General features: G+C 38.8%; 1 protein-coding gene across 1 annotated transcript; it reads right to left on the reverse strand.

Moving 5' to 3' along the window:
* Nucleotides 1–316: 316 nt before the first annotated feature.
* On the reverse strand, nt 317–18,751 carry MARCOL (MARCO like). Its single transcript, XM_039244494.1, has 4 exons — nt 18,703–18,751; nt 14,645–15,204; nt 12,685–12,806; nt 317–539 (listed from the first exon to the last, which is right to left on the reverse strand). Exons 1-4 carry the CDS (start codon nt 18,749–18,751, stop codon nt 317–319), a joined length of 954 nt encoding a protein of 317 aa, XP_039100425.1.
* Between the last annotated feature and the right edge of the window lie 2,042 nt (nt 18,752–20,793).

Below are 20,793 nucleotides of genomic sequence, written 5' to 3' on the forward strand. Positions count from 1 at the left end.
GTGACAATTTGATCTTGATGAGTGCACAAGTATGAGGATGGAAAAAGGTAATAAGGATAATTACAGATTCTAAGATAGGGAAACACATGTAAGCTTTCCAAGCTATTGAGTTGGAAAGGACAAGATATCAAAGCGAGCAAAGACGAGAAGTTTGGTGAAACATGATTTGATACATGCCTAGACTCTTAGTATTTTGCAACACGAGAGCACATAGACTCAATTGGAGATTTGTTTTAAATGTAAACTCTCTTTAAAGTTTAAATTTAAACTTTTTATTTTGACCAATTTATAGAGTCAAAACAGTTGTAAGAAATGATCAAGAGAGTTTTCCTGCATTCTCTAACTGGTGTCTCCCAGTAGAAGCATCTTGTAAAACTATAGTACAAATTCCCAGCCGGGAATTGATATCAGTTGGAGACCTGTTATCACTGGTTGCACTGCCAAGAGTGTGAATCAACTGTTTGTACCAAAAGCCTGGGTAATTGTATCTTTGAAAAAGTCCCAGAGGTATAATGGCGTAGCCAGGTTTGGACTCTAGCCTGAAGGATAGGATGTGTATAGTAAGCATCGGAGAGTCTGACTTCCTGTGTTAATCATTTCTCAATATATATTTGAATCCAATCATCACGTTATACACCTTAAACTTACACAATGTTATATGTCAGTTTGATCTGAATAAACATGGCAGAAAAGTAAAGAAGATTCACAGGAATGAAATTGAGACCACATGGGGCAATGCCTTAATTTATATAAATAAGGTTAGTGGGTAACATTGGAGGCTTTGAAGTAAGGTAAGATTTAATCAGCAATTGAATTCCTAATTAACTAAGCTCCTTCACAGTCAGATTGTGGAGTTGTGGCAACTGAAAGACTTGATTTCAGTTCCCATCTACCACTGAGAATTCATGATACAATATTTAGATTTTCTATTATACAACTTCTTTATTTTAAATGTGGGAGTAACAATCCCTGTCTCTTACACGTAAGGAATAAAATATTAAGACAGTTTGCATTCAAAGTTGGGTGTCAGGCTTGCCTTTGCAACCCTAATCTAACCTGCCGTTTGTAAGCAATAGAAAAAGCTTGGACTCAGAAAGGAAACTTCAAGTTAGCGCTGTTCAATTACAGTGTAATGGAAGAACATAAAATCCGGTGATTTTTTCTCACAAACCATGAGATAGTGACCTGAACCACAGAAAGTGCTCCATTATTCCATTTAAGTGAATATTACTCTTATAGTGGCTCTTTGAATTATTGACATAGACACCATCAGCGGCTTCTCTGACAGATCACTTCTTCTGATGCAGGACATTTAAGGAGAAAGGAAACTGAAGACTCCAGCTGGAATTATTGTGAAGCCCGTCATGTCTCTTACACTAGACTTCTCCCCTTAGGTATGTTCATCTGCAGTGGTGAAGAACAGGAGAGGCAGCCTATAAATCCCAGAAGGCCACAAGACTTTTTAAAATTATCCAGTACAAGGGATGTTAGATGTGTGAGTTGAAAGTTTCATGAAGGAAAAAAATGAAGATATTATTCAATTTGCATCAGAGGTAAGGTAGGAAGAAGACTGTATCTTTAACATAATAGAGATGTTAAGGGAGAAGAAAGGAACAAAATGGGAAGTAAGAGCTGTTCACAGTCTTCCAGTGCCACAGCCCTATATGCTGAGGGCAAAGAAATCCACTATTTTGGTCAATAACAGTGAGTTACCTGAATTTTATATAAATATGTAAAACATCAACTAAGACATGTACATGAACTCCCCCGCCGGGTCACTGAATAATGTGTGTGTGTGTGTGTTTAAACTTCATACTGTTGGAAATAGAATAGCATAAGTTCACATTTGCCAGTATCTCAAGGAAGACTGAATTCCTCCAGTTCACCTTTTGTCTCAGAAGAAACCGTATGGATTTTGTGCCCTATACCGTACCTTAAAAGATGTGTCAGGTAATGACCAGTACAAATGTATGCGGGCCAGAGCATGCTAGTCTAACTTGTCCAGGACAGAAAACTCTTAAAATATTATGAGAATATTTGTTTTATACCATGATATTGTACTTCTAAGCCCTACATTCTTTTAAGGAAGTAATTTTCTATGAAGGAATCTTTTGAATGAACATGGTATGCCACCATTTTATTCTAAAGATCATAGTTATATTATTTCAGAAGCTAATGGTAAGAATCAAGCTGAAACTTTTTTTTTAAATGCTTGTTTGTTTATTTATTTTGAGAGAGAGAGAGAGCGAGAGAAAGAGCGAGAGCGAGCCAGGGGAGGGGCAGAGAGAGAGAGGAGAGAGAGAATCCCAAACAGGCTCTGCTGTCTGCGCAGAGCCTGATGTGGGGCTCAAACTCACAAACCATGAGATAGTGACTTGAACCAAAATCAAGAATCAGACACTCAATTGACTGAGTCACCCAGGTGCCCCAAGCCAAAACTTTTAAAAAGAAGGGATGACATTATTTGGTCTGTTGAACAATTTATACTCAGTTATTAACAATATCTAATCTAACACAGGTGAATTATTCATTATAAAAATATCAAAGAGGAATACTGAAGAATATTTTACTTTAAATACAGTTAGGACCTAATTTTCTTGTAGGGGTTCAGGAATGCCATCAAACCCTTGTAACTGTGTAAAGCTACAACTCTGGGTTGTCACACCCATGAAAGTTTATTCAATAAAATTCAGCAGGCCGAGAACTTATCAATTCTATTGCTCCAAGCTTAAAATATTGGGGGCGCCTGGGCGGCTCTGTTGGTTAAATGTCCGACCTCAGCTCAGGTCATGTCATGCCTCATGAGTTCAAGCCCCATGTTGGGGTCTATGCTGAAAGCTCACAGCCTGGAGCCTGCCTTGGATTCTGTGTCTTCCTCTCTCTCTGACCCTCCCCCACACATGCTCTGTTTGTCTGTCTCTCTCTCAAGAATAAACATTAAAAAAATTGGTCTTTTTATATTAAATGTAGAAAATATACTGATAGAACTCAGTTCATGAAAGACTTAAGTTGCAGATGGCAGGGCCCCATCCAGCCAAAGTCTATCCACTCACCTTGGAGCCATTACATTAAAAAGAAGTAAAATCACAAATTATTTAAAGCTTATTTAAGCCTTTACATTAAAAAGAAGTAAAATCACAAATCATTTAAAGCATATTTAAGTGCTATACTCTTTTTTTTCCTTAAATAGTTTATTGTCAAGTTGGTTTCCATATAACACTCAGTGCTCACCCCAACAAGTGCCCCCCTCCATGCCCATCAACCCCCTTTCCCTCTCCCCCACCCCCATCAGCCCTCAGTTTGTTCTGAGCATTCAAGAGTCTCTCATGGTTTGCCTCCCTCCCTCTCCCCAACTCTTTTTCCCCTTCCTCTCCCCCACGGTCCTCGGTTACGTTCCTTCTAATCCACCTGTACGTGCAAACATACGGTATCTGTCCTTCTCTGCCTGACTTATTTCGTTCAAGTGCTGTACTCTTTTGTGCCTCTGAAATGTTGGCTTAACCTGTACCTTAAAAAACACAGCAACTCCCTCCCAAACTTCTGTACAGAAGCTGCATTTCTTTCAATGCTCAGCACATCTTAGGACTAAAGGTGTCTGTCAGTGTTTGCCTTACTATGGGTTCTCATTAAAATTTTAGATGCAGGACCTTTGTCCTGAAGATTTTGATGTATTAGAACAAGGATGATCTAGGTTATCTATACTTCTTATATGTGCCAAAATCAAGGGTGGAATACATTGCTGTAAGTATCGTAGTCTATGTTACACATAATTTCCCTTCCCCCATGTTGTTAGGCTCTAGCAAAACTCAAATCAGACAAGGGTACATTCATGTCCCTTGAGTGTAAGATCTTTATTAAGAATAACCAGTGGGCTTGGAATATTTTATTTATTTATTTTTAAAATATTTTTTATTTATTTCTAGGAGAGAGAGAGAGAGACAGCATGAGCAGGGGAGGGTCAGAGAGAGAGGGAGTCACAGACTCTGAAACAGGCTCCAGGCTCTGAGCTGGCAGTCAGCACAGAGCCGGACGCGGGGCCCGAACCCACAAACTGCGAGATCATGACCTAGGGCTTGGAATATTTTAAAATGGTTAGTAATCTCCTGACAGAAGAAGTAGGGGATTTTTTTCTACTCTTCATCCTAAGGACCCAGTGGGTCTCTGGGAAGTAAAATTCATGACAGTATGAGAGTTTTCATACGTGTAGGCACTCCGTTTTTCTTAACTCAGAGTTAGTGAACATTTGGTCTCTAGCAATAAATAGGTCAATTATCGTTAGAGACCTCTTGCTAGGTGCTGGGTCCCGCAGTGGCTTTTGCGCCCAGTCAGCTGGAATTCTCTGAATCGGCCAGTCTCTTCTGGTTTGTCAGTGGTTTCCCTGTGATCTCTGACTGACCTAAGTTATTCACTTTCAGTTCATTCAGATTCTTTTCTTGTTGTGAAGATGTGGGTGACACCTTCCAAGCTCTTTACATGTTGGGCCAGAGTCCATTCTTGATGCAATTTTTAAAAAAAATTTTTAATGTTTTTATTTATTTCTAGGAGAGAGAGAGAGAGAGAGAGAGACAGAGTGAGCAGGGGAGGGTCAGAGAGAGAGGGAGACACAGACTCTGAAACAGGCTCCAGGCTCTGAGCTGGCAGTCAGCACAGAGCCCGACGCAGGGCTCGAACCCATGAACCGTGAGATCATGACCCAAAGCGAAAGTCGGACCCTCAACCGACTAAGCCACCCAGGCGCCCCATTGATGCAATTTTTAAAAGGGTTTTTGAAGCACTCTCTTTTGTTAGCTAATTGAAAATGCCAGAGCTGACCATTACAAAATGGAACCCCTCTAATCATTCTCAAAGAATTCTGTAAAGAAACTTTTCAAAATGTTTATGGCACACAGCCCCACTGTCTGTTTTTTTTCAACGGGCAGAAGACCTGGAACAAAAGACCACATCCTAGATCCTCCTCCTTGAGAAAGAAGAACTATAATTCCCTAGCTTCTGGATTCCTTATTCTTCAATAGGGAAGATTTTACCTTCTGCTCTCCTATCCCAGAAATCAACAGAAAGTTAGCAGGTTAACAGATATGTGTTGGCAAACTAGAGGATAACAATCCTCTATGCAGCATTTAAAAATGCATGCCATTTTGAATATTCAATTGACCCTTCAAAGAAGAGGGAAGAGATACTACTAGAAAGATCAGCCCTAGAGCAGTCAGGGAAGCCATCTTTTTATGTTTCATAATAGCATAATATTAGTTTCAGGAGTACAGTTTACTGATTCATCATTTACATATAACACTCAGTGCTTATCCCAACAAGTGACCTCCCGAAATTCCATCACCTGTTTAGCCCATCTCCTCACCTACTTCACCTCCGGCAACCCTCAGTTTGTTCTTTATAGTTAAGAGTCTCTCTTATGGTTTGCTTCCCTCTCTTTTTTCTTTCCCCTATGTTTTTTTTTTTTTTAATTATTTCTAGGAGAGAGAGAGAGAGAGACAGTGTAAGCAGGGGAGGGTCAGAGAGAGAGGGAGTCACAGACTGAAACAGGCTCCAGGCTCTGAGCTGGCAGTCAGCACAGAGCCCGACGCGGGGCTCGAACCCACGAACCGCGAGATCATNACAGAGCCCGACGCGGGGCTCGAACCCACGAACCGCGAGATCATGACCTAAGTGAAAGTCGGACACTTAACCGACTAAGCCACCCAGGTGCCCCTCTTTCCCCTATGTTTATGTTTTGTTTCTTAAATTCCACATATGTATGAAATCTTGTGATATTTGTCTTTCTCTGGCTGACTTATTTTGCTTACCATAATAAACTCTAGTTCCTTCTACCTCATTGCAAAGGACAAGAGTTCATCCTTTTTTTTACAGCTGGGTAATATTCAATTATATCTTTCTATATACCACATCTTCCTTATCCTCTCATATGTCAATGGGCATTTGAGCTCTTTCTATAATTTGGCTATTGTTGGTAAGGGAAGCCATCTTACACACAAAAGCCACAATAATCTATCACAGACTGCCCCTGCAGGAAGAAGAAAGGGCAAAGGGTTAGGGTTAGGGTTAGAGAAATCTCCTCTAATGATCTTTGTGTAAGAAACTAGATGTAAGAGAAATGATTAGAGATAAGTCACTGGAGTACCTTTCATCCTGTCCTTGCCTTATACAGATGGCATCAAATCTATTCATGCAGCATGGAGTAGGGGACAATTTGATCTGATAAGCACAGATGAATGGGGAGGGGAGAAAATAATGTGTAGTTATAGGATAAGATAGTAGATGAGATATGTAGAATCTGTCCAAGCAAGTGTTTTGTGTAGGCTCAAAAGAACTAGGGCAAGAAAAAAAAGAATTATAGATCTGCAATTGCTAATTGCTAAATATGGGCAGAGCCTCAGTATTTTAAACAATTGCCAGATATGAGAATCACCTGAGGAGCTCTATAATAATGTCTTGGTTCCTTCCCTGAGATGGCAATTCATTTGCTCTACATTAGACCCTGGGCATTGGTGGTTTTTCTTTGGGGGGTGGGGGCGGAATTGGTATTTTTAAAAGTAACCAAGATAGGGGCATCTGGATGGCTAACCCGGTTAATCATCTGACGCTTGACTCTGGCTCAGGTCATGATCTCACGGTTCAGGGGTTCAAACCCTGTGTTGGGAGCTCTGCACTGATAGTGAGGAGCCTGCTTGGGATTCTCTCTATTCCTCTCTCTCTACCCCCACCCCCCAATAAATATCTAAACTTAAAAAAATTGTCAAGATAAATGTGCAGCTACAGTTAGGGGTAACAGAACTGGGGACATAGAATTATTTCTGGGACTTCATTCTAACCATTTTCTACTGTTCCAAACCAGAGCTTTTGTATTTAATAGAAACATTTTATAAAGTTTTCTGCAACTAGTTTTATTTGCTTAATATCAGCTGAGCTTATTTTAATGTCATTTTATGCAAATCAGTTTATTTTTAAATACTGTATGATGCATAAAGTATTAATTAATTTAAACATATTTATTAATAGAAATTTACTCATTTCCCTCCTGCTCAAAATCTAATTTTTTTCAGTTGCCCCTAGAAAGAAATAAAAATTCCTTAAATACTATTAAAATTGTATATACAACTGGCCCTGGACTAAACCTTCTGGTGCTTCTACAAGCTCTGTGAGGTTGCAGAAAATATTGACTATACCAGAAAAAGCATGCCCTCTATGGTTCAAAGCCTTTGCTCATATTATTTATTTGCCTGAGAATTTTTGTCCTCTTTTTTTTGGTATGTGATAAAGAAGTGACAGGCATTAAGGAGGGCACTTGTTGGGATAAGCACTGGGTATTGTATGTAAGTGATGGATTCTGGGAATCTACTCCCGGAGCCAAGAGCACACTGTATACCCTGCATGTTAGCTTACTGGACAATAAATTACATTTTTAAAAATGTTCCAGTGAGAATCACACATTAGAATAAAAAAACGTCTTCCTTCTCATGGACATGATTCAAACCATTAGGTTTTTCTGTAATACTTGGACAGGAGCATGTAAAGCTCTGATGGACTCTTTGGAATACATGGAAGGAAAGAGATTGTGAAAATAATACACGCGGTGCTCAGAAAAAGAGGTATAGAAAGGAGAGATAATACTAGAGTAAGAAACCCCAGGGAGATGGAGTTCAGACTTGTTGCCAGAGAAAGTGTCACAGAGAACCTACAGATACACCAGGCAGTAAGAGGAAATGGTCTCTCCTTTTTCAGACGTGACCTAAAAAGCAGGACAAAACATATGTAAGGAATCCAGGATGAGAAAGTGTTCACAATCTGTCTGAGTGCAGCGTTGGTGGTACAGTGGTGGATGTAGCTGCCTTTCAAAATCTGGTTGGGTTGTCAGGAAACCTCAGATAAATCTTATCAGGATCTCCCTCAACATCTAGTCCCCAGTGCAGAGTTTTGTAAAGCCAGAAAGCCCAAATGGATAGCAATTATCAGGATCAAGACAGAAGGATCCAGGACAGAAAACTGTCAGACTTTACAGAACTTATATAGGCAATGACATAACTTGATTTTGAGGCAAAGAAGGCTTGCTCTTATTCTTACAAGTACTCTTTTCGTCTGGTCAAAATGTGTGCTTATCGGGGCACCTGGGTGGCTCAGTCGGTTAAGTGGCCGACTTCGTCTCAGGTCACGATCTCACGGTTCGTGGGTTCGAGCCCTGCGTCGGGCTCTATGCTGACAGCTCAGAGCCTGGAGCCTGCTTCAGATTCTGTGTCTCCTTCTCTCTCTGCCCCTGCCCCGCTCGTGCTTCGTTTCTCTCTGTCTCAATAATAAATAAAACAAAAAAAAAATTAAAACAAAAACCAAAATGCGTGCTTTTCTAGAAGTGCTTTGAGCAAGTGTTCTAAGATACAAGGTTTAAGATACAGTGTTCTAAGTAGGGCTTAACTGGCTTAGAGAAAAGAAGGATAACAACCGAGGCTGGGCACTAGGCAGCTCCCGACCTTTTTAAAAGGTTTCGGGGGTATCGGCTGGCTCAGTTGGTGGAGCGTGTGACACTTGACCTCGGGGATGTGAGTGTGAATCTATGTTAGGTGCAGAGTTTACTTAAACAAAAATTATAGAAAATACAAAATAGAGTTCAGCATGTATACGTGCTTAGATAAAACCCTCATTTTGGGGGATCATGGTGGACTCATACATGATTTCTTATGGATTAACCTACATGCTTTCCTTTTTTTTTTTTTTTTTAGACAGCATCATGACAATCTTAAAATTAATTATTTTCCATGATGGTTGCTTGTTGTAGCTTTACATGATATGATTCCTCTTGTCCTTCCTATTTTGTTCAAAGCATCAAGGGTTTTTTCCATCCTTTTTGCATAGGGTAAGGAAACAGCACACATAAAATTGGATCTGTATGTTCTTTGGATATTAAGTTTCAGAAATTTTTTAAATCAGTATTTTTTCTTCATATATTTTTTAACAAATCTTCTGCTTTACAAAACTGGACATAAATAATTTTCTTTTTTTAAAAAAACGGTTTTTTTTATTTCTAGGAGAGAGAGAGACAGCGTGAGCAGGGGAGGGTCAGAGTGAGAGGGAGTCACAGACTGAAACAGGATCCAGGCTCCGACCTGGCAGTCAGCACAGAGCCCGACGCGGGGCTCGAACCCACGAACCGCGAGATCATGACCTAAGCGAAAGTCGGACGCTTAACCGACTAAGCCACCCAGGCGCCCCTGGACATAAATAATTTTCTATGAAAACAATGATGTGATGGATAAAAAGGTTTAGGCATGCAGAACTTTTCTGTCTCTTGTACATTTTTGCCATTTCACTCTGACTCCCTAAGTGGCTGAAGAATGCCACAGATTCTTAAGAGATTTGTCTACAATTAAATGAGAATCAGTCTTTGTACACAGCTCTTATGAGAAAACTATATTGATGAATGACTTCTATTTCCAGAAACATTATAGTCATTCAAGAAGCAATACAACTGAGTTTTGTAGTATGAATGCTACAGATTGAAGTTCTGTTTTAAGCTCATCACTAACTTAAAACCATGAACTACTTGATCTCAGGCTAGGGTAGTGCTTTGTTACCCTTCCATTGTATTCTTTGCCTTTAAGAAGGGATGGTACAAAAAAAAGAATGAAATGTTTTCTGTTTTAAAATTTTTAAAAAATTTAATGTTTATTTGTTTCGAGAGAGAGAAAGAGACAGAGTGCCAGCAGGGAGGGGCAGAGAGGAAGACACAGAATCTGAAGCAGGTTCCAGGCTCTGAGCTGTCAGCACAGAGCCTGATATGGGTCTTGACTGAGAGAGCATGACCTGGCCCGAAGTCAGATGCTTCAACCGACTGAGCCACCCAGCTGCCTCTGCTTTGTGTATTTTTTAAAAGCTTTTTAAAAAAAATTGTCTATTTATTTATTTAAGTGGGGGAGAGAGAGACAGCATGAATGGAGGAGGGGCAGAGAGAATCCTAAGCAGGCTCAATATTGTCAGTACAGAGCCCAACGCAGACTTGATCCCATGAACTGTGAGATCATTACCTGGGTTGAAATCAAGAGTCAGACACTTAACCAACTGAGCCACCCAGGTGCCCCTAACATTTTGGGATTTAAATCACTAATTTTCACTGAAGTCAGGGTTGGTCTTAACTCCACCTTGAATGCTCCACATTAGATGGAACTGATCCCAGGTTTGTGGGATAGAGTCCTGTATTGGTCTCTGCACTGAGTGTGGAGCCTGCTTGAGATTTTCTGTCTCTGTCTCTGTCTCTCTCTCTCCTTCTCTCTGTTCCTCTCTCCTGCTCTTGCTCTCTCTCTCTCTCTAAAAATAAAACAGAATAAAAATATTAACCTAGTTGTGTGGTTCCCAAAGTTGGAAGCGTGAAGATGGTCCAATAGAGACACAAGATTTGGAAAGTCTAGAAAATAACCAGTCCCAGAAATCAGAAGTAACTCTGGAACTGACTTTATTTGTTATGGAACAAACTTGAAAATTATGTAGGATCCATCAATCTGTAAGATTCTTGCTGACTTCAGGGGAACTCCCAGGGATATCCATTGTTTAAAAAGAACTGAAAGTAGATTTTGAGGTTCCAGGTAATTTGGTTGCTGTCAGTGCTTAGCATTTCCCTTCATGGTTCAGATTCAGTTTTCTATTACTCATCCTGAAAACAAGGTAATGGAAGAAATCAAGTGTCAAGAAATTGTGGCACCAACATAGAGAGTAAATAGGATTATTTAAAAATCACATGGGAAGATCCTTAACACTGTTTTCCAGAGCGGCTGCACCAGATTGCATTCCCACCAACAGTGTAAGACAGGGTGCCCGTTTCTCCACATCTTTCTCAGCATCTGTTGTTTCCTGAGTTGTTCATTTTAGTCACTCTGACCGGTGTGCAGTGGTATCTCAGTATGGTTTTGATTTGTATTTCCCTGATGATGAGTGACACTGAGCATCTTTTCATGTGTCTGTTGGCCATCTGGATGTCTTCTTTGAAAAGGGGTCTATTCATGTCTTCTGCCCATTTCTTCACTGGATTATTTGTTTTTCAGGTATTGAGTTTGGTAAGTTCTTTATAGATTTTGGATACTAACAGTGTACAGGCTCCTCAAAAAATTAAAAATAGAACTACCCTGTGACCCAGCAATAGCACTAGTGGGAACTTATCCAAAGGATATAGGAGTAATGATTCATAGGGGCACATGTACCCAAAGTTTATAGCAGCACTTTCAACAATAGCCAAATTATGGAAAGAACCTAAATGTCCATTAACTGATGAATGAATAAAGAAGGTGTGGTTTATACATACAACGGAATACTACATAGTAATGAGAAAGAGTGAAATCATGCTATTTGCAACAACGAGGATGGAAATGGAAGGTATTATGCCGAGTGAAATCAGTCAGTCAGAGAAAGACAGATATCATAGGTTTTCACTCATATGCGGATCTTGAGAAACTTAACAGAAGACCATGGGGGAAGGAAAGGGGGAAAAATAGTTACAGAGAGGGAGGGAGGCAAACCATAAGAGACTCTTAAATACAGAGAACAAACTGGGAGTTGATGGGTGGGTGGGGGAGAAGGGAAAGTGGGTGAAGGGCACTGAGGAGGGCACTTGTCGTGATGAGCCCTGGGTGTTGTAGGTAAGTGATGAACCATGGGAATCAACCCCAAAAACCAAGAGCACATGTTACACACTATGTTAGCCAATGTGACAATAAATTATAGTTAATAAAAGAAAAAAAAATCACATGGGAAAAAGCAGCTGTAGGCTTGGGCTCGCCTGTTTCACATTGATCTGCTTTGAGACATTGTGACTTTCTGCCTCTCCTTTCTTGTCCCAGAGCTCGGCGCCTTATCTATAAAGTGAGAGAATGGGTTGTCTGAGGTTTTGTCTAGCTCTAACTTTTACGGCTACAGGACAAACACACTTACCTTTAACATTCATTTATTTCTGCAGTAACTTTTTATTGAGCCCTTAATATAATATGGGCACTATCAAAAACAAGAGAGGAAGAATTTTATCTCCTCACTACCTTGAGAGGTGAGCATTCATTACTTTTGAAAGCTGAGACATCCAACTCTTTCTTAGTTACATATTCTAATTTTAAGCAACCTTATAATCATCTTATTTCTTGTGGATGGACAGGAGTTCAGTTCTTAAATGTTTGCATGGCTCATCAAATGCAATCTTTAAAATTTCCTTAAATGTTCCTTAAATTTCCTTAAATGTTCCTTAAATTTAAAATATATTTTAATGGTCAATACAAGTAATCAATGGGATTTCAGCCTTCTTTATCCTCGGATGCATTTTGTTTGCTCTCTTCTACCACGAAACTAGAAACTCCACAGAGGCAGGAAGCAGGGGGCCATGTTGTGTGTTTCGCTCACCACCTTACCCCCATGTGAGCAATGCCTGATACATAGTGGATGTTTAATAAATAGTTGGTAAATGAATGATTCAATAATACATTTATTCCTACTTAAAAATCTGAATGTATCACATTCTCTCAGAAAACAACTGAATTTATTGTTCAAAGGTTAAGTACCTTTTATATTTTCTTTGGATAAACACCCAAGGCACTGGTGAGAGAAAACTACAGACACACATGGGGAAATGTTCTTGTGTTCTTGTGTTCCCTTCGGATCAGAATAAGATTTCCTGATACAAAAAAAAAAAAAAAAAAAAAAAACCCTTACCTTTTGGCTTCATTAAACACACAGAGGTTCCCATAGGTTTTTCCATCAGAACCACAGACCGGTTTGTAGATCGATTGGCATTTTGTATTTCCATTTGGGTTTTTGCTGCTGATACTGCCAGCCTGCAGCAATGTGAAAGACCGTTCGGTAAATATAGGAAACTCAATTTAATTCTGATATTGTGATAAGACAAAGAGTCATTGCTCATTAGTTATTGGTTAGGCATTGTACCAAACCTATCATTTTGTTAATTCCTTTATTTTAAACTATACAATAATACCAAAAGAATCATAGATACTGCTCCACTGTATAATTGCAGGCACACAGTGTATTTAAGTGACAAGCCCAAGACCAGATATAGATTAAATACCCAAGTTGGGTTTCAAAACCTAAATTATGTGACTCCAGAGCCCTTGCTTGTATTACATGTCACACTGCCTCCACTTTAATTCTTCGTAGACAAGCCTTCTCCTACCCGAGGAAACAACGATTATGGAAAAGTCATCCTGGCAAATACAAAACACATGTGATCATCATTTACTGAAACTTTCTTTTAAGAAAATGAGGCAGGAGGTAGGATTGTGCAGAGTTGAATTAAGTCCTACCTAAAGCACTTCCTTGGAATGAAGTTACAGAATGACAGAAGTCTATGAACACCAAGTTTCGACAGCAAATAAGAACAGAGGCACTAGGTGAAATTGTGAGGATCTTCAGTAGGGGGCTTAGTCCTTTCAGGACCAAGGAAGACGAACAAATAGTTCAGTCTTTTCCATTGGTTGGGACTCCAGTACCATTTTCATACCGCTTGAGAAAGTTTAAGTAACCATGTAAACACTCAGAAACATGGTGGTGGTGGCAGTAAGGTCTGGATGGCAGGAGTGTCCCTGGAAAATTATTACTTCATGCCAGGCTAAGATGTAAAAACCAAGAGGGACAGGCAATTTTCATTTGAAAGGGTGCTGGGGAATGACAAATTATAAGGTAAAAAATGAAGTTCCCATTAAGATAATGAGATTGAGGAAGTGTTCTACAAAACTGTTTAGGGTGTACTGAGTGTCCACGGTCATGGTTACTTGGAATTAGGAGGCTGGCAGTTGGGAGACAGAGAGGCTGGCAAGTGAGATCTTGCCAGTATCATAAGAAGGCTCAGAGGGATTACAGGAGCCATGCATGTGCACCTGTTTACAATGATGTCTCCCATACATCATTTATTCACCGATCTGAAAACAGTTCAAAAGAACCTATTATACGCCTGTCTTGTTCTAGAATCTGGGGATACAGATTTAAAAAGAAATGGTACTTTCTTTAAGGAGTTCATGCTCCAAATCACTTGTAAAGCAATATGGTACATTCTATTATAAAGGATATCATCGGTATTAGAAATACATTTGTGGAAAATCAAAGGATTCTGTAAAACATGGATGTATGACTAAGAGTGACATGAAATGTCCAATCATACCCAATCATGGACATGGGGTTCAATCGTTAAAAAAAGTCCTTAATTCCATGCTCAGGAGTTTGGGTCTTATCTTCTAGACAGTATGGTGCTGCTGAAAAATTTCCAGCAGGGGAGTAAGAGATCGGGTCAGATTTGTGATGTAGGAATACCACTTGAGGGGCTTGTAGATTATGGAAGGGATGGAAATGGGCATGAATGTTAAATCTGGTGAGGGTAGAGACTCGCTTCACAAAGATGTGAACTAGTCCAGTATAGGTAGAAAGGCTGGAGTCAAAGACAGTAGAAAGGAATGAGAAATGGAATGGAAGAGCACAACACTCATTAATGATCATAGGTACAAATGAAAACAACCATCTCTAGATTCCTTCTCATTTTGTTGAATCAGTATCATCACAAAGTGTTTGTCTTTAGTACAGTATATTCTGTTAAGTATTTTAAGTCTTAGAAAATAGAATGGTTGAGGTCAGTTCACCAAGGGGAAAAAAAGAGATTAACACCAACCTGAATCTCCATTATATTGGCATTCAAAGGGTTGCCCACATTTTTTCTTTCTTCTTGATTGTAAAAAGGCCGTGGTTTCCCTTGTTGGCTAGATAATCCTGGTCTTCCTTGCTGGCTAGATGACCCTGGACCCCCTTGCTGGCTGAATGACCCTGGCTTCCTTTGCTGGCTAGATGATTCTGAACCTCCTTGCTGGCTAGATAACCCAGAACTCCCTTGCTGGCTTGAAGGTCCTGGTTTTCCTTGTTCGCCAGAAGCTTCTGCATTCCCTTTTGGATTAGAGTCTCCTGAATTCCCTTGCAGACTTCCAGGCCGATTGAAAACTCCTGGCCTTCCTTGATGATTAAAATCCCCTGGTTTCCCTGGCTGGCTAGAAAGCCCTGGTCGTCCTTGCAGACCAAATATTGCTTGTTTTCCTTGTGTGTTGCCACCTCCTTGCTTATTAAATTCACTTTGTTCTCCTTGATGGTTAGCTTCATTTTTTCTCTCTAGAATAAATGCAGGTTCTGGACCCTCTTCTGGTTTAAAAACACTGGTTTTCAACATCTGGGCTGAAGACACTGAAATAGTACGTAAGCACAAAAATAAAAATAAAGTCATTTAACTTTAAGAATTTTAAATCAACAGCATTCATCCCAAGTTATAGTATGTACTTAGTGCCTCTTTGAGTTGTTTTTAATCAAAACTCAAGACAGAAGCTTCCCATAACTTCTCATAGCCTTAATATTTGGGTTCCTCCACTTTTTTCTTGATTGTATTACAAGATTTCTAAAAATTATGGGGTTGGAGTGCCTGGGTAGCTCAGTGATTAAGCATCTGACTCTTAATTTCAGCTCAGGTCATGATCTGATGGTCTGTGAAATCGAGCCTTAGGTCGGGCTTTGCTGACAACACAGAGCCCACTTGGAATTCTCTCTCTCCCTCTCTCTGGCCCTCCCCTACTCATGCTCTTTTCCTCTCTCAAAATAAATTAAAAAAATAAATAAAAATCATGGGTTCAAACCAGCTGGCCTCATTTTTAAATCAGAGCCTGAATTACTTGAACTAAGCTATTTGAGCTTGATACTACTCCAAATTCCTTGTAATGATTTCCTAATTAATCAAATAGACTCTGAATTATGTTTATTATAAACTTTACATCACAGAACCCCTTCCCATATTCCCAGCGTCACTCCACAGAAGGTGCTATCAGCAATTTTCCAGACATAAAGCTGTCAGTTGTGAGCCCTCATTCCATATTCTTTTTTCATCTCTATATATGCTTTCTGTAGCTATTTTCTTCCCTCTTTGCCCCTGTTCCAAAGGGAACAGTGCACCATTTCCCACAGGGGCCCCAGCATCAATCAATCAGTCATACTCTCTCCAGTGTTTCTTTCTTTCTTTTGTGCTCAAACTACTCAAGGAAATGGTAGATACTATATGACTATTTCTTAATACCTACTTTTCATAACTCATCTACTTTGTTTCTTGAATTTGTTTTGGAAGCTCATCCATCACCATATATATATACCATATATATATACACACACACATATATACATATATGTATATATACATATATATACATATATACACACACGTATATACATATATGTATATATACATATATATATAGTTATATACATGTGGTTTCTATATATGGTTATATATACATATGGGATATATATGTATACTTTATTCAAATTTCTATTCCCAAATAATCAGGGTTAGATAACAATTCATGAGCAAATGGAATGGCTTTATAACTGTTAAGTGCAATGGTATTCTATTGGATCTTACGTTTCTTGTCCTGGGTTTGGTACAAGTGTTTCTTTTTTGGCTTCCTCATCTTTTCTGTTTAATGATTATCTTTTCCCCTCTACTTTCTCAATTTGGGGTTTCTGCAAAAGCTTTATTCAAAGCTTGAATTGTTTTTCTCCACAGGCTTTCTCCCTAAGTTTTTCATTTCATACAACCTGAAATAATTTCAGGGTGGATGGTTCCAAATCTATGCCTAGGGTTCCAGTTGCATTTTCATTTGATCCTCTTTATATTTCCACAAGTGTACACGCTTGTACCTTCAGGTAAATTTAACTAAAATCAAATGCATCATTAATTGTTATCCACTGGGCATGCCATGGTCTACTATATCGCTGGTGGTTAAGATCTTAGTGCAGGCTCGGGAATTGAGCACTTAGTAACCTGGCATACTAACCGTGCTGTATTGTGTGGTAGGGTCATAGGTGTAATCTAGCCATCCTTTCAACTTACCAAAAAGTATATTTGAAGAGTCCATTATACGCCAGAGCTATAGAAAGAGCTAGACACACAACCATGAATAAGTATTGTTATTTTGCCCTGAAGAAGCTGGAAGGTCTAATAATGGGTGTAAGCAAGCAAAGAGGCATTTATGGTAGCTTGATTAAAGCTGTAATGTGAAAAGTAAATTAGACAACAGACTCAGAGTCAAGATAGCAGGTGGTAGGGTACCATCTCTCCTTCTTGAAGGAGGTGACACATAAGAAGTATAGGCTATAGCCAGAAAAATGGAGAAAATAACTTAACAGTTATAAAAAATAAGAAGAGAATTATTTTCAGCAGAGAGATGAGCATTTGCATGAGTTCTAAGAGCCAAAAGTATTCCTGAACAGGCACTGATCTTGACCAGAAATCAGTTAAAATAAGGTTATGGATGATATGGAAGAAATAAATCAGCTGATCTATTTTCTTTGTTAATTATGTTTGTTTTTTAAAAAATAGGTCTTATAAGCAAATTATATCATATTTCAAAGACACAAAAGGATAAATAGTTTAAAGTAACTGTCTCTTCCTCTCCTGTCCCAATCCTCCTTGGCCACAGTTACATTTAATAGTTTTTTCTGTATTTTCTGTATTATTCAAGAAATATCTTCTGTATTTACAAAAATATTGGGATATATTTTCCCACACAATTAGTAGCATGTTGCACATTGTGCTGATTTTTATAGCTCTTGTATTTCCTTCTTTTCCTAGTACAATTATATAACAAAAATCTGATTAATATTTCTCACATGACTAAATGTCTAAAAGATAAATCAGCTGTGATTTTAAATAAACAAAGCAACTAAAATATCAGCATGTGGTATAACTGTTTTTTTAATGTTTATTTATTTATTCTCAGAGAGAGAGAGAGAGGCAGAGAGACAGGGAGAGAGAGAACCCGCTGTCAGCGCAGAGCCTGACACGGGGCTTGAACTCATGAACTGTGAGATCGTGACCTGAGCTGAAATCAAGAGTTGGATGCTCAATCAACTGAGCCACCCAGGTGCCCCTAACCATTTTTAAGTTAAATTTTTGTGAAATAATTATCCTTAGTTTTTGTTCTGTATTTTTGTCCTTTGATTTCACATACTACATGTACTCTTGGCATTGCTTTTTATTGTAATAGGCATTTCTGAGTCCTCTCTTTTCATCACTCTCCAAATCCACTACTTCATCACCCTAGCACAAATGTGCTTTGTTCCATCAACAAATGCCTGCTTAATACATACTTACTATCATCTAGCAAAGCACTGAAGTACAAAAGAGACATGTTACCTGCCATTATATATATATGTTCTAGGGAGGAATTTTATCTCTATATACTTTTCTTGCAAACATACACAATCATAATACGTATATGCATAATATATTTTCTCTGATGTATATATTAAAAAATATAGACTGTCTGTGTCATTTATTATCTAGAGAAATTTACATCCTTAGCTGGGCATTTCAGCTTTGAAAACAGACCACCTAACTGTATTGAGGTACTCCTTTTAGACTGAATTTTCTTTCCAGTGTAATGTCTTGCTTTTCCCATTCCCTCGCCTAGGCTTCTCTTCAGTCGCATCAAACTATTCACTGTTGTCTCACCTTGTCACTGTTTTTAGGCCTTCAGTCTATATTTATGCTGTCTGAAATTAGCCTCTTCCCTTTCTCTGTCTGATGGAGATTTGTCCCTTTAACATTTTCTGACAAAGTATTGCTAAGTCACTCAACATTTCTGATTCTTTACTTTGAGAGTTGGAAGGAAAGTCATTGAATGTAACTTTTCTTACCTGAGAACAAGGCCAAGAACACGAAGGGGAGGAAGATGAAAGCGCTCATGTTAGAGTCACAGCTGTTTCAGACCTGGTTGTTGGACGGAATTAAGAGAAACTCTTCAGTAGATGCTTTCTGAATAAGCTGACCTGATCACTACCATGTTATATATTTGAAAAATCCCCCACCCTAGTTGCTAAACACTGTCATTTTGTTTTAAAAAAAAAAAATGATAGAGTAATTTTCACAAACTGGAAGGTGTTCCTTCTTGAGTGGATTGCCATTTGAAAAGTTAGCTTCACACCCCAACTCCCATAAATACCCCAATTTAATATGCATCTACCAATATCTGTCTTACAGAATAAAATTAAAATGGTGAAATCCAGCTGGGAAAGTGGTAAGCTCAGTGTTCAATTTTTTTTTTTTAATTGTTAAGGGATGACTTGTCTTCTGTCCGTACTGTTATTGACCTTGCAAGTTTCTATGTCCACAATAGAGATTCCCATGACGTTTTCCCACAAATAAGTTATGTGCCAATAATTTACCTCAAATTATATTTTGAAAGCAAGTAAAAAGGCATCAGGCACTGGTCATTAATAAGTGTTGAGTGCATCCAGTGGGGAATGATGAGGTGTAATGTGTTTTTATGAGGTCCCAAAAAACAATAGATCTTATGTTTGAGAATAACATCATGTTATTGACTTTCTTGCCTCAAGCTATTATGCCAAACAGAAGCTCCTGTGAGAATCACCTTGGGAGTTTTAGTCAGCGATAAACCCAGTATCGTGAAACAGCAGAATATTGTGTTCAAGGTTGGCTGCCTATATAAAAGAAGTTTGAATGAACTGAGGCCTGTCTAAAAGAAAATGACCCTGATAAAGTGGGGTCTAGAAAACACAGAGCAGAAGGTTGTGTTCTTCTGTAAGAGAATATAAGCTTGAGTGAAGACAGACTTAGGATGGATGTTGCCATTGGCTCATCATGTGAAGGGCATTAGGACGGGAGAGGATGATGTTATTTGGTCTGTGTAGTTCCATGTGGCAGATCTAGTTCCAAAATAAGGAAGTGCAGGATAAATATTTTTGAATTCTGAGGTGAAGTAGGTGCTTCTTAGAATTCCTTCTAATTCTAAGATCTTCAGATTTAGTGGTCCAGGATTGTGTTTGATTTCCATTTTAGTTTCTTCAGAAGGGCAATTTTGAAAATGATGAATGATTTCTTTTAATCAAGCTAGCAATTGTAAGGCATCAAAAAGGACAAATTTTAAGTTTCTCTATAGTAAAAAGGCAACTTTTTCCTCCCCCTCTATAATTGTACTTTGTACTGACTAGTGTTCATATGAATGTCAGAATAGGCTCAATGAATCACAAGGCCTGATTATGCACATATGTGTGTGTGTGTATCCCATATAATATACTCCATATTATATATATACATATACATTTAAAGCACAGATAACTTTTAACAAAAATTCATTATGAATTTTTCCAAAATATGGTAAGTTGAAAGAACTGTGCAGTGAAAACCCATATACACATCACCGAGACTCTTCAATGAACATTTTGCTACACTTGCTCTATCATATATTGACCAAAATGGGTGAATTTGACGCAAGGTATTTTCACATCCAGATACTCAGGTACAGAACTCAATGCAGTGAAATCCCAAGTATCAACAAATGGGCCACAAGAGCTGCATTTGCATTTTGCCTAAACAATTGCTTTGCACATCCTTAGCGCCATCATCCGTCCTACTCATGCTTTTCTCCAAGCTCCAGTGTCATCACACTTCTAAACAGCATACATAAATAACAAACATGATTGAGCGCCTTGTGTGTGAGGATACGGCGGTGGGAAGATGAAGTCTCATGAAGCCTCTGCTCTGAGGTTTCAGAGACTGTCTCATGAATTAGTAGAAGGTATTGCTGGTCACATAAGTAAGGCAGCGTTTTCTCTACATCTCTGTTATCCAAACCAGGCCAAAGGGCATTTTACTTTTAATCCTCTAATTTTATTAAATGGAACATTTAATTTATCCTTGGATGATGGGGATTCTTCCACCTTTAGAATTGTCTTCCATTATTATTTTCCTTTACATTTGGGAGTCAC

This window comes from Hyaena hyaena, unplaced genomic scaffold (genome assembly GCF_003009895.1).
Source record: "Hyaena hyaena isolate Hyena2069 unplaced genomic scaffold, ASM300989v1 scaffold_241, whole genome shotgun sequence".
Lineage (NCBI taxonomy): Eukaryota > Metazoa > Chordata > Mammalia > Carnivora > Hyaenidae > Hyaena > Hyaena hyaena.